Source organism: Petaurus breviceps, unplaced genomic scaffold (genome assembly GCF_028583685.1).
Source record: "Petaurus breviceps papuanus isolate PSGF00001 unplaced genomic scaffold, PetGlider_PUasm1.0 99, whole genome shotgun sequence".
Lineage (NCBI taxonomy): Eukaryota > Metazoa > Chordata > Mammalia > Diprotodontia > Petauridae > Petaurus > Petaurus breviceps.
Window position 1 is genome coordinate 1,469,545 of NW_027187465.1, and position 14,642 is coordinate 1,484,186.

At 48.2% G+C, this 14,642-nt stretch overlaps 1 protein-coding gene across 2 annotated transcripts in view; it reads right to left on the reverse strand.

Annotated features, from left to right (window-relative positions):
- OSBP2 (oxysterol binding protein 2) overlaps positions 1-11,662 on the reverse strand; it is a 289,724-nt gene extending 278,062 nt beyond the window's left edge. Inside the window, exon 1 of one of the 2 annotated variants that reach the window (XM_069081851.1) lies at positions 11,334-11,662. In XM_069081851.1, coding sequence (XP_068937952.1) covers positions 11,334-11,662 — 329 coding nt within the window. The remainder of the gene's footprint in view (positions 1-11,333) is intronic. The other variant, XM_069081852.1, reaches the window with a different exon arrangement.
- Positions 11,663-14,642: the final 2,980 nt, after the last annotated feature.

Consider the following 14,642-nt stretch of genomic DNA (forward strand, 5'->3'; position numbering starts at 1 on the left):
AGTCCATTCCACTTTGAGGTAGGTCTAATAGTTAGGAAGTCTTTCTTTATACCAAGCTTCAATGCACCTTTTCACAGCTGTCACAAAATGTTCCTGGTTCTGCCTTCTGGGACCAAGCAGTTTAAAATCAATTCCTCTTCCTCATGACAAGCTCACGACTATCATATCTTCACTCTCCATCCAAGTCTTCTCTTCTTCAAGAACAATGTCCCTCAATCCTTCCACCAATCCTCCTAGAACATAAGCTCCAGACTGCGCCCCCCCCCCCACTAGTGCTCACGGTCCTCCATATGCCAGCATGTTATGCAAGTCCTGCCTAAAATGGGGCAGCCAGAGCTCTCCACATGATCTGACCAGGGCAATATACAAAGGAATTTTCTCTCTCAATGCCGCACTCATTGCTCAGGGGCAACCTTCTACAGCAGGTTTTCTGGAACCAGACCCTCCCCTGAAATTACTTTACATGTAATAGTCACATAATTTTTATTTACTTTGACATGTACATTTTTTCTTTTTTTTTTAAGCAATTGGGGTTAAGTAACTTGCTCGAGGTTACATTGCCAGTTATTTTTTCTGTGGGTGCCAAGTATCTGAGGCCAGAACCAATCCCGGGGCCGACACTCTTACTCACTGCGCCACCTGGCCACCCCGACATGTACATTTTTCTACCCCAATAAGATATAAGCACCTGGAGGGCAGGGCTGCTTTGCTTTGTGCCCCCACACCTAGGCACATGGGAGAGTCAAACACAATGACAATTTAAAAAATCATCAAATATAGACCAAGTTGCATTAAATTCAAATGAAAATGCAAAGAGTATGATCATGCTCCTGCCCATATAAATCACCCCCCAAAAATGGAGAAAGAATTTAGAATTGCTAACGAACAGCACTGCCCCATGCCTACTACACTGAATGCCAGTCACCGGACCTGCACAGTTCACATGACTGTCGGGCCCAGCACAGGATAAAGGCCAAACAAAGTATTATATCAGGAAGTCAAATTCTTTGTGCTTTGTCTTTTGTAGAGATCACAGAATCTCAATGCTGGAAGTGACCTTAGAGGCCATCCTCCTTCTGATGGCCTTGTGTCTTAGGGTACTTACTGCCTCTGATCCTGGGGGCTCAGCCCAGAATCCCCTCCCTCACCTGCCTACCATCCCTGGGCTGGTAGGGCTGGACTGGCCTCCCTCCAGCTCCTCTTCCATCGGATACTATGTGGTACCTCAAAGCATATGGTTCTTCAGAGAACTGTGTGGATGTAAAAGCCTCTGCTCTGAGGAAATAAATGTCTAAGAATGATCATTTATAACATATATAATTATCATATTATAGTAATTATTATCATATTATACCAATATATTATAATTATAGTATATATTAATTATCTTATATTAACATAATTGATATTAATAGCATTCGCATATTATTAGCATGACATAATTATCATATATTAATTAATTGACATATATAATAATTTATAACATATAAATATAATTATCATTGTTATAAAGCAGCATTTCTATAGTGCTTTACGGTGTGCAAAGCACTTTCCAAACATTGCTTCATCTGATCTTCACAAGAACCCCAGGAGGTGAAGGCTATTTTTGTTGTTGTTCAGTCGTGTCCAATTCTTTGTGACCCCATTGGGGGTTTTCTTAGCAAAGATACTGTAATGGTTTGCCATTTCCTTCTCCAGCTCATTTTACAGATGGGGAAAATGAAGCCAACAAAGTGACTTAACCAGGGTCACAGTTAGTATGTGTCTTAGGACATATCTGAACTCAGAAAGATGAGTCTTCCTGACTCTAGGCTTAGCACTCTATTCACCGTACCACCTAGCTGCTGGAAAGGCTCTTATTACTCCCATTTTACAGTTGAGGAAATTGAGGCAGAGGCAAAGTAACTTGCCCAGGGTTACTCAGCCAGTAAGTGTCTTGAGGCTGGATTTGAACTCAGGGCTTCCTGACTCCAGGCCAGAACCCTCTCCACTGCACCACTTATCTACCTGCATGCATATTTCTCTCTCTGTAGATCTGGGGTGTCAAACCCAAATAGACATGGGGCCCCTAATCCATACAAAAGGATCCCTATGGGGCACTTACTGATTCAGCTTTAAAACACATTTTTTCTTTTGTCACATTAATCTGCTCTGGGCCTCCCTCCACCTCCTTGGCACCTGTGCTCCAGAGCCTTGTAAACCTTCCCACATCTCAGTAGTGATGCCAGAACCGAGGACTCAGTGGGAGCAATAGAGATTTCCCACCCTTGCCATGGAGACAGAAGAGGCTTCTTCTAGAGCCTGGACATGCTGCTATATAAAGGAAATTCAAAACAGAATGCTTATTTAAAACAAAACAAGATATCAGATCCAGAGGGAAATGTGATTAATTTGGAGGCTCTAAAGTAATGATCAAAAAAAAAAACCCAGTGGCCTAGAAAAACATCATTCCTGATCCATACCATAAACTGGGATGATCCAATATAGCTCAAAAGGGTATTAAATGTGTATGACTTTCTAAGTTACTAAGAAATGCAGTAGAAAGAACACTGAGCTGAGTCACAAAGGCTTGGATTCAAGTTCCTACTCTCCCCTTATGAAGTGTGACTTCTACAGGGTCACTTTACCTCTCTGAGCCTCAGTTTACTCATCTATAAAACAGAGATACTAATATGTGTCTTTCTGTCCTCAAAGGGATATTATAAGGCTCAAGAGAACGAAGTCATTCATTACACTCTGTTACCATAAAGGGTTATGTGTGGATGTGCTATTTATTACTACCAAATGACCTAAAATCACAGAACTTTTAAAACAAAAACAAATAAAAGAAAACAGAAAAAGTCAGACAACAATTAGCTTAACTCAAGGACTTTGTGAGTGGAGATCTATGTAGGTCACTAAACAAAAACAACTAATACAACTAACAGAACATATTACAGCCACCTCCTAATTTGGTGACATCTGGCATGTCAATTAGCACACACTACTTTGCCAATTTCAGCTCCAGGCTAAAGAGGACACTCTCTCCTTCCTCAGTGTGCAGGGAATACAATCTATTCATCTAAGACGTAGCATCACTCCCCTTTGGAATAACTGTCCATTGATTCTGGTTTAAGGAATCTGCTCTCTACAGATGCCCACCCCTTTCTGACAGACCTAAGTAGGTAACCCCATCTCCCAGAAGGCCCCACCAAAATCAAAGTCAAGTTCCAGTTTGCTTCATTCACTAACCATGCTGGGACCCAAGCCTCTCAAGGTCAAGTAGGCTGCATCAGGGACCTTGAGGGTTTTGTTAAGTGTCTGTTTCTACTACCACTGACTGGAGCCCCACTGGCTGCATTCCCTCCCCCCCCCCCCATTTCTGAGGGGACAAATCTCACTTAACTATGTAATGCTGACTGGCTTTTACAATGGAATATTTACTTCAAAGATACAGTGAGAATAAATACATCACCCCAGTCTCTGAGCTCAGTTTCTACATGGCAATGGTCCCACCAAGGCTGGGCAAGGGTCCTAAAGGTCATTTCCATTCTCCCGATCTCCAGGGCAACAAGGCTGCACTGTCTGTAAAGCCCAGTCTGGCTTCTGACTCCCAGAAGCCCATGGCTTTCTCCCTCAGTTTTTACAACTCCCAAGGTCAGAATCTCCACTCCCCATACCTAAAACAGAAAGAAACGAACAAATAGGCCAAGGAGGCCTCAGGGACCACATGACCTGAGACTGAGACAAGGCCCCACGGTCCTTCCTCTTCGACCATGTTCTCTCACAGCACCAGGGTACAACAGGCCTCCCTGAAGATGCCAAAGTGATAACTTCCGAGCCAAAACAAAAAGGCTCCTCCCAATCATGAGGGCAGGCCACCTGGAGCCAGTTACAGAATGTCCATGGGCTCCAGATTCTCCAAGGCACTGCCTTTACACACCATTATGATTTTCTCAGAAACAGCTCCCTATAGAGATACCATCTGAGCAGGCTGAACCAGAGCCCTGGTATGCTTACACAAATTAAACAATCCAGCACTTGTTCATTAACCATGAAATCACAGAACTTTTTCCGAAGAAAAGAAGAGACACAGTCCCTGACCTCAAAGAATTTAAAGCCCTGAAAGAGAGAAAAGACTTGCCTACATATAACTAATATAAAATGGAGAGTGTCCACAGGAAATAACATGAAAGCACCAGGCCAGAGCACAGTGCTGTGATGAGAGTGCTCTGTGAACTCAGAACACCAGGGATGTGAATTATCATCTTATTAAGATACACCACGGACATGAAGAGTACAATCCGAGGTTGTCTTAAGTATTTTTACTATAACCTGGGCAGAGGTGGGGAGTGAGACAGCTGACACTAATCTCTACTACAAGAAAGGAAAATGAACTTCATAACTGTACTCACTTCTCAACTATGACTCAAAGAATCAAAGACCACTAGAGCTAGAAGGGACCCTGAAGATAATCTAGTCCAAATGCCTCATTTCACCCAAGGAAATTGCTATTACTATTTTGTTCAATATTTCCCAATTAAATTTAAATCAGAGTGCTACGGGTGGCATGGGGGCCACATGTCAGACACCTGCACTACACCAGCTGTTCAAGGCAAGCATGAGATGTTTGAGCCTCTGGTACTGTTGTTACATCTGGAGAAGGGGGCGCTGACAACTTTGCATAGCTCTGTCTCCCTTAAATCCAATTCACACACAAATCAAGACATCACCCCATGAGGTCACTGGTCCTCTTTGAAAACCAAAGACAAACAACCTCAACAACTACTCTTCTTGAAAAGAAAGGCTCTTACAGGACCAATACTCTAAGACATCAATGATAAAGATCACTGCTCCCTCAAGCATGGTTTCAGCCCATTCAGGCCCTAGCCCTAGCATCTCAGGTAATTAAGCAGGCTGAATACAAAGTTTATCTTATGCCATTCTGAATAAGCAATGAGCATTTATTAGACACTATGTGCTAGGCATTGTACTAAGAAAATGGTAAAGAGGGACTGAAGCAAATGGTTAAGAAAACTGTTGCCTAGTGAAACAAAGTTTTTCACCACGTCTCTGAATTGGCAGCTTCTTGTTAACTTTTAGCCCTGTCTGATGCTCCATGGGCTGGAGCACACCAGGCCCTTCAGTCCTCTCCCATCTCCTGAAGTCTGGCCAAGCTCATATTCATAGCTTCCATGACACCACCATCTACGTCATCCTCTGCCATCCTCTTCTCCTTTTACCTTCAATCTTTCCCAAAGTCAGGGTCTTTGCCAATGAATCCTGTCTTCTCATTATCTAGCCAAAGTATTTAAGCTTCAGCTTCAGTATTTGACCTTCTAGTGTGCAGCCTGAATTAATTTCTTTAAATATTAACTGATTTGATCTCCTTGCTGAACAAGGGACTCTCAAAAGTTCTCCAGCACCTCAACTCCAAAGTGGTATTTCTACAGTACTCAGCTTTCCTGATAGTTCAGTTCTCATAGCCATGCATTGCTACTGGAAAAATCAGAGCTTAGACTATACAGACCTTTATTGGCAAGGTGATGACTCTGATCTTTAGCCTGATGGCTAGATTTGCCATAGCTTTCCTTCCACAGAGCAGGCTTCTTTTAATTTCATGGCTGCAGTCACTTCTGCAGGGATCCTTGAGCCTAAGAATATAAAATCTGACACCTCCATTTCTTCTCCCTCTATTTGCCAGGAAGTGATGGGATCATTTGCCAAGATCTTAGTTTTTTTTTCATGTTAAACTACAAACCAATTTTTACACTCTCCTCTTTTACCCTCATCAAGGGTAAAAGTCAGAAAGTAAAAAGCTTGCTTATCAAAACTAATTTTGTGCACTAATGGAGAAACCATGTATAAACTTTTTTGTTGATGCTTCACCCCATGCAAGTTTTTTATAAGCAGCATTGAAAATATCCAGAGTTTTAAATGGCTCAAGGGACAAAAGCTCAAAGGCCACTGACCCTGAGAACAAAAGAAGGCAGAGGGGAAGGGCTGGAGTTCCTCCCTCAAACTTCAGACTGAAGACTCAAGGAAGAACCAACGCCAACCGATCCACTGGGGTTGCATCCAACTGAACCAAAGCTGAGCCCCCCCAAACAACCTTTTCCCTAATCTGAATGTCCTTCCCTTGCTGGTCAAGTAAACTATCTTCTAACTGCTGAATGTCCTAAACCAGCAGGGAGCCAGATTGAGTCAGAAATGGCTTTCAATGGAGGAAGGAAGGCTCTTCTGGAAATGAAGTTGATGTCAAAACAAATGATAGCCCTTCAGTCTTTTCTAAACCAAACAATAAGCTGCACAAGCTTCACTAGGACTTTCAAGGGTATCCTATTTCCACCAGATCCAAACCCAAATTGATTATGGCCTCTGCCTCTGGGACTTCCTGGGGGTCCTCCTTCCAGTGTGCCCTCCCCGAGATCTCAGGCCTGCTACTGAAGCCATTCCCAGACAATACCCAGCTTGAATTGCTAAGCTCCTTCCTCCTATCTCAACTGCCCAGGACTGTCCCTTCACCTGCCTTCTCCTGCCTGTTGTGAGGTGTACTGTCAAAGCCTCAGAAGACTCCATCACAAGGTAGGACAAGAAGGGAGAGCTCTGAACTGTCACTTCCCTATCTCAATGGAATTCCTTCTGGTCACTAATAATCTACCTGAACTCATCCCTCAGTGGTTAGAATTCTCTGACCAGATCATATTCTCTCCATGCCAGTGATTCTGAACTTCCAGCTGCCATCACTCAAAATCTGTTCTATACCCACTGCCTTCTCCCTTAGTCCCATTCCCTTCAACCCAACCCCTCAGCATCCCACGCCAGATCTACCCCTCTTTACTCCCCAGAATGTTCATCTTAAACCCTAACTTTTCTATTACTGGTCCCTCCCCCCACTGCTAGTGCCTTCCTTTCTGAGATCAAATTCCATCTACTCAGAATCTATCTAAAATATACCCATGTTATCCCTCCCATGGAATGGGAGCTCCTGGATAATTAACACAAGGTCAGGACATAGTAATTGCTCAATAAATGTTGTTGACCAACTGAAAAAAAAAGTGCCATTCAAGACTCCAGTAAGACAGCATGACTGGGAAGACTGATTAAAAACAAGATGGAAGCTGAGACTAAATCAAGAAATGGAAGTACTGAAAACAAGTGGAAAATTAAGAACAAATAAGCTTCTCCTGTAGAATTGCCTGCCCTCTCACTGTTCCTAGAACGCTGCTGGAGAGACGGTAAGCTCTGTTAACAACATTTACGCATGGCCCAGAAATGCTTTCTACATCTGCCAGGATTTAGAGAGTATTTTTAACTCCTGAGAATACAGTTCAGCAGCTCCATATCCAAATATTGCTATTCATAATTCATAGAACTAAACAGCCATCGTCCTGTCCCTTCATCTCTCCTTTAGGTTTTTCAAGTCACAGCTGCTCAGCCTAGAAATAACAAAGAGCTGACATCTGTGTCCTGCTAAACTGCACAGATCACCTGAGGCATCACAGCACTACAGAATCTGTGCCTTGGAAAGAACTTCAGAAGCCACTGAGTGAACAGGAAAAGCTACTCTGTTAACCTACCTGACAAGACATCCAGCACTTGCCTGAAAACTTCCAATGAGGAAGGAGGGGAGGTGGATTGGGGAGAGCAACATTTGAGAAGGTGGTTAGCAAGTGATCCCAAAAAGAGAGTGATTTTAACTTTTTAAAAAAATACAACGAACGAAGAAAACACAAGTTAAGAAGCATAGAGAAGAAAGACAATCTTGAAAAAACATGTAGAATTCATTACATAGTTGGGGGGTTTTAAAGCAAGCAGCATGAAATGGAGATTCAATTTTCTGCAGAATTGTCTTTTGTGCTCTATGATGTCTACAGAAATGTTTTCCTGTTGTTTAAGCCAGAATTAAAAAACATTTTAATCACTTTTAAAGCTGGGTGTGATAGCACACATACCTGTGGTCCCTGCTGCTGGTGCACTGCTTCATTCTGGAAGGTCTTAGCCACCGTGGGCTCAAGCTAGCAAGCATCCATACTAATTCCTGCACCAATATAGTGAGCCCCCAGGATCAGATGGCCATTGGGCTTCTTAAAGAGAAGCTAACCCTAGGGTGGCTAGATGGCGCAGTGAATAGAACACAGGCCCTCGAGTCAGGAGGACCTGAGTTCAAATCTGGCCTCAGACACTTAAAAGGAAAACTAGCCATGTGACCTTGGCCAAGTCACTTAACCCCAATTGCCCTCCAAAAAGCAAAAAAAAGAGAGAGAAGCCCAGTGGGAAGAACTTTTCTTTTTGGTTAAAGCTTTCATACCAGTTAATACTGAAATTGGGCCTGTGAGTGCCCAAGGTCCTGTCAGCCTGGGTTGAGATGGGGAGACGTGGTCAAATCAATCAATGAACAAATTTTAGAAATAAATAATATACTTGAAAAAAATAATTGTTATGAATCATTTTGGCCCATTGTCTTATTTGCTTATTTAGATCTTGGGGAGCTAGGTGGCATACTAGATAGAATGCCAGGACTGCAGTCAGAAGACCTGAGTTTAAATCTAGCCTCACTTACTAGCTGGGCCATTCACTTAAACCTGTTTGCCTCAGTTTCTTCAACTGCATAACAGGGATAATAATTGCACCTACTTCCCAGGGTTGTTGTAAGATCAAAAGAGATAATAATTATAAAATATTTAGCATGGTGACTGGCACAGAATAAGGACTATAAAAATGATAGCCATCATTATCTACATCCAAGCTATCTTAAAGATACTGGTGTCTAAGCCCATTATACATTACTGCATCTGATAAATGTCAGTATTATTCAATGTAACCTCTAACTCTGCCCACAGGCCAAGGTTCACTGAAATCAAGACTATAAAGTCCTTGTTGACAGAGGATTACGGCTTATCTATCTACAAATGTTCACTGTAATTTTTTATTAAAAACTACAAAGTATGTAGCCATTTTAAACTCCCTGGTCGCTTTGTTTCAAGGTGGCAGTATGAGCCATGAACAAAGCTTAAGGTGTTATCTGGTACCTTTGAAATTTGGAAAATGGGGGGGTAGCCTCTTCTAGACACATTTTAAATCAGAGATCATGTGGGAAGCACTTCACTTCAGCCCCAAATTGCAAGAATATAGGACTCTATGACTGATTCTTCTGACAAGCTGCTCTGATCTCACTCCTCTTCCTAGTGTGTTTTTCCTAACATCCAGTTCTTGGTGAAGCCTAACCAAAAGTGATGTATTTAAAGACAATAAGCATTACAATTATAAAAACTGATTCCCTGACTTGAGCCAGGCATCATCAATTCCTCACTTCATCCCAAATGTTCACAGGTACATTTAATCCACTCACATTCTCATTCACTCCTTCACTCAATAAATCAAGTCAACAAGGATTTATTAAGAGCAGACCATGTGCCAGCATTGGGCATAATAAACATTAGGCACAACAGTCCCTGCCTCAAGGAATTCACAGTTTAATGGGGAGGCTGCATGCCAACCATTGTGGACGAAGTCATAAATAGGAGGATAAATTGGAGATATTTAACAGAAGAAAGGCATTGGTTCCTTGTAGAAGGTGAGACTTTAGCTAGGACTTGAAGTTGAGGAGGGAGAGCATTCCAGGCCTGGGAAACAGCCAGGGCAAATGCCTGGAGTCAGGAGATGGAGGGTCATGTGGGAGAACAGCAAGGAGGCCAAAGTCCCCAAAGGGCACTGAGTTTGTGGGGGGATTAAGGCCTAGGAAGACAACTCGGTACTGCACCAGCGGCCCCAGCCACCCCACCACACCCTGGAGAAATACAGAAATACAGAGAGTGACTAAGCACAGTCAGTTCCTGACCGCTCTTCCACAGAGTGAAGGAATTCTGGGAGGTTAGCACGAAGAGGAGATTCAAGACAGAGAAGGGGACATAACAGTGTTCTTCCAATTCCTGCCCCAAAGGGCACAGACTTGTTTTTTGTTGCTCCAGAAGGCAGGACGGGGACCCCAGAGCAGATGTCACAAAAGCTCCAACAATGAAAGCGGTGCACCTACCACAAGGAATGCTTCTGGAACTGGATGTCTGAAGAAAGCTCCCTCAAACTAGCTTCCGCACTCACAACATCATTAACAGTTACTTTTTCCTGCTTATCATAAGATCTACGCAACTTCCCGTACGAAGAGAGTTCTTATAGGAAAGGAAGATGTTCAAGATGGACTTTTTGAGTTGATGTAAGCCTTGTAGCTACAGAGATTCTACAGCATCGATTCCTAGTCCTCACCCTAAGACCCCAGACTCCCTACTTAGTATGTATAGGGTCTGTGTCAGCAAAGCAGGTCACATGGAAAAACCCGGCTTGTGTACCAGTGAATGGGCACAAGGAATATGCCTAAGAACCCACTGTGCACATCATCAAGACGGCATCGAGCGCCTAGCACTTATTCCGTGTGGTGGGTCAGAGTGATGATATGGAGACATACTGTTTCTGCACCCTTCCACACATGGGACAGTAAATGAGGACAGCCGGCTCCCTCCTGTGCTGGGACTCGCCTTAGCTCTTCCTGATGGAATCATGTCATAAGATTGTCTACTCTGTAACCACACGTCCTAGGCTGGTTTTGAGGCGAATGAGCAGAGAAGTGTTGCAAATGTCTCTCCGCAGGGACAAACCAAAGAAAAAGGGAAGCGCCCCCCTAGATGAATGGCCTTTTCCCCTCCCAATCACAAAAGACTAGACAAGTAATGCCCAGTGTTTGCTTCGGGACATCCCAGGACATCTCCACCTCTTCCGATGTCACGGAAGGCCGAAAACCTTCCCCAAATGAATGTAATTGCACATCCCCAAGTCAGACTTTGCCGGGGGTCCCAGAACAGCAGGCTCGCGGTGGGGTTAATGACAAAGGTCACATTAACAAGCCTTTCCGTGGCACTTTAAGGTCTGCACAATGCTCTGCAGACCTGTCCTGGTTTCATCCTCGCGCCCACCCTGGAGGTGGGCGCTGTCTCCATCCCCATCCCCATCTCCCCCCGCGCTGCCCGGGATCAGACCCCCCCCCCACGTGACTGGGTCTCCCAGGACGCTCCCTGGGCCGCCGCTCCGTCCACTAGCAGGGGCACCATCGTCTTTCCAAGCGCCATTCGAGGCTCTCCTCGCCTCCCCCCCCCCACCCCCCCCCCGCCCCTCTCCCCCGCCCCGGCCCGGCCCCGGCCGGACCGTCGGCCCCGCCCTCCTCTCCCCAGGGGACATCGCACACGCCCCAGAAACCCCTGTGCCCTCCGCGCCCCGCCAGCAGGGGGCGCCCGCCACGCAGGCGCACTGGAGCGGGCCCCGGGGCCGCAGGGCGCTGCCCGCCCCGCCCTCCCCGCCCCTACCTGTAGTAGGAGAGCAGGCCGTTGCTGAGCACGAACCAGCGGCGCTGGTAGCCCTTCAGGTAGTTGGTCCACTTGAGGAGCCAGCCCTTCAAGATGTCCGGGCTGCCCCCGCGGCCGTCCTCGGCGCCCGGGAGCTTGGCATCCGCCTCCTTCTTGGGGGTCTCGGGCGGCGGCGTCGATGCCCGCGGGGGCAGCGCGCTCATGGCGGGCGCCTCGGTGTGGCACGACAGGCAGGGCACGGCGCTGAGGAGGGACGACAGCCCGCGGGCGCCCCCTCCGCCCCCAGGGCCCCCCGGGCCGTCCCCGCCCGCCGCCGCGGCTTTCCCCATAGACGCCCCCGCGAGCCCCGGGCGGAGCCGCCGCCGCCGCCGCCCACCCCCGCGAGCCCAGCGCCAGCCTGGGGAGCCCGTCCCGAGGGCGGCCCCCGCTCCCCCCCGGCGCAGGACTCCCGGCGGGGGCGACGGCGGCGGCGACGGCGGCGACAACGACAGCGGCAGCGGGCCCGCGAGCAGGCAGAGCCCGGCAGGTGTGAGGCCGGCGGCCGCGGCGGCGAGAGTGGCACGTGGGGGGCGGGGCCGTCACGTGGGCGCCCCTCCCGCCTCCGGACCGAGCCCAGGGCCGCTGAGGCGCGAGAGGGTGAGCGCGCCGGCGCCGCGCGCGCGCGGGGGGGGGGGGCGCGTCACGTGCGGGAGCGCCCCTCCCCCTTAGGACTGGGGAGGAGGGGAGGGTGGGGAGCAGCAGCGGCCGCCCCCTCTCCTCGCCTGTCCCCGGCTCCGGCTCGGACACGGAGCGACCGCAGGCTAGAGAAAGCGCGCCGGCCAGCGCAGGTGTGAGGAGGCATGTGAGGGAGCCCCGCCCTCCGAGCCGCCTCGGGCTCTGATTGGTGGGGCCAGCCGGCCAGGGAGCACGTGGGGGAGGTCCCGCCCCGCCTCTACCTCGGGACACGTGCAGACTCCGACAGAGCTGGCGCGGGTGCACTGCGCCCCCTGCCGGCAAGCTCCGAGATAGGGCAGCACATGTCCCGCCCGGGGCTGCCGGCCCCTCCATTGGCCGAGAGGGAGAGTCCTCGTGCCCTGCGCCCCCTGCTGGGCTGCCGAACGCACATGGTGAGCGCGCCCTGGGCCAAGCTCCTCTGCTCCCCCAGCAGCGCGCTGGCCGGGTCACCCCGAGAGCCGTGCTAATGCCGTTAGCGCCCAGCCGGCATTGCTGGGGAGGCTCCTCAGACCCCGCACACGGGGCTCTGCTTTCTTGTGCCCCCTTCCCGGAGGGACCCGGCCGCCCGGGGCTCGGCCAGCGTGCAGACGCGGGCAGAGATGGGCTGTGCGTGCTGGCTGTACCCGTGGGGAGCCCGCAGCACGGTTCAGGAAGTAGTCACTGACAGACAGCGCGATCGTCAGTCATCCTTTCCATCCCTGGCATTTAGCCAGACGCTCTTGCCCTGCTCTCAGCTAACAAGCGCGCATTGCCAGGCATTGTGTTGCGCCCTGGGAGCAGGAAGACCAGAAGCACAGTCCCTGCCCTTAGGAAGCTCACGTTTTCAGAGGGAGCAGGTGACACGGAAATCACTCGGTAATTAGTTCTAAGCCGGGTAGATGACAGGTTGTCTTCTCAGAGAGGCAGCCTCTTGCCTCTTCGTGCCTGGCTTGGTGCAGCACCTCCTTGTATATCACACTAGGGATCATAGTATACGGTTCGAAGGCCCCACTTTGGTCACCAATTACGAAAATCGTTTTAGAAACAGTGCTTTGCTGACCTTTTGCCAGTTGCATCTGACCACCCCCGGGGTTGACGTGACTCAGTTGGGTCTCACACCAAGTCATCCACAGACTTGCTTTCATTTCCATCGCTTTTGGGGGTTTATACAGCTATGCAGGAGTGGGCAACCTGAGGCCTCAAGTTCATCCCTTAGCTACTGGAAAATCCCACTGGCAGCTGAGAGGAGGAGGATCCGAATTAGGGAGATTTAAGGCACAGAAAGCAAGTAGGCCGGTTTAGAGAAAGTCCAGGCCTGAGATGAATGCTAGCACTCCACCCATGTGATGGCATTGTCAGAGAAGGGGACATTTGAAGAGATGGTGGGAAGATAGACACAAGACTTGGCAACACATGGGACAGGTGGAGTGAGTGTGCGAGAGGCATCCAGACATCACTGAGGCCGAGTCTGGGGGATTGGGAGGAGGGTGGCTCAAACAGTGAACGGTGACATCTGAATGTCCAGAAGGCAGCAGGTGTTGCAAGCCTGGAGCTCAGGAGGAAAGACTGAATGCATGTGCATAGGGAAGTCAAAAGCGAAACCAGGTTGGAGGGGGAAGGTGAATCCATTTTGGATTGAAATTTGGGGCCTATATGGACATTGGGATATGTGGTTCTAGAGCTCTGAAGAAAGTTTAACCCTAGAGATGCAAAGGTGGGGATTGTCTAGAGCAGGCCTGACACCCATCTGACCTGATGATCTGAATGTTATCACCCTCACTCTAAAGTCCTTGAGGCCAAGGACTCCCTTACTTGCCTGTATCTGTTGGGAATTTGTCCCTTGGAACAGAGGATAGAGCAGTGGGCTTAAAAGGTCAGTAAGATGAATTCGAATCTTACCTTAGAGACTTCCTGGGTTGCCTTAAGCAAACTATCTCACCTGCCTGTGCCTCAGTTTCCTCACCTGTAAAGTGAGAGAACTGAGCCAGTGTGGTGCCGAGTGGAATCTACAGCAGGGAGCTCAGTAAACGTTTGTACAGTTTGAGTGCATTTAGTTCCTCCGCTTCTCAGGCAGTCCTGGGTTCTAATCCCAGCTTGGACACTAATTTTATAAAGGAAATCGAACTTCCTGCTCTGGGCCTCATTCCCCTAATCTACCTGAAGAGAAGTTCTAGATAATCTCTGAGGCTCTTCCAGTTCTATAATGGACTGGTTTAGGTCCTTTCACAGTTTACCAAGCATGACCTTGCGCTAACCACTGAACATCACTTTTCCCGTCTATAAAATGGTGCATCACCTCCTGCACGTGTGATGAAAACAGGGCTCTGTCACTGCGGTGTGGTGAGGGTGATTCTATTTATCCCAATCTCCCCACTCCCCTCCTCCCATACCTCACCTAATAATGAATTGTCCTCAGGGGTTCAAAGAGTTGACAATGGTAAAGTACCTTATAAGCTTCATTTTACAAAGGAGGCAAGTGAGGCCTAGAAAGGGGAAAGGGCTTACCCAAAGTAACAGGGCAGTTCAGTGGCCAGCTTGAGCCTGTCCTAACCATGGTGCCTGCCCACTTCCTCCTTTCTGAAGGCATAACCAAAACATACAGGACGCCAAGGAAGC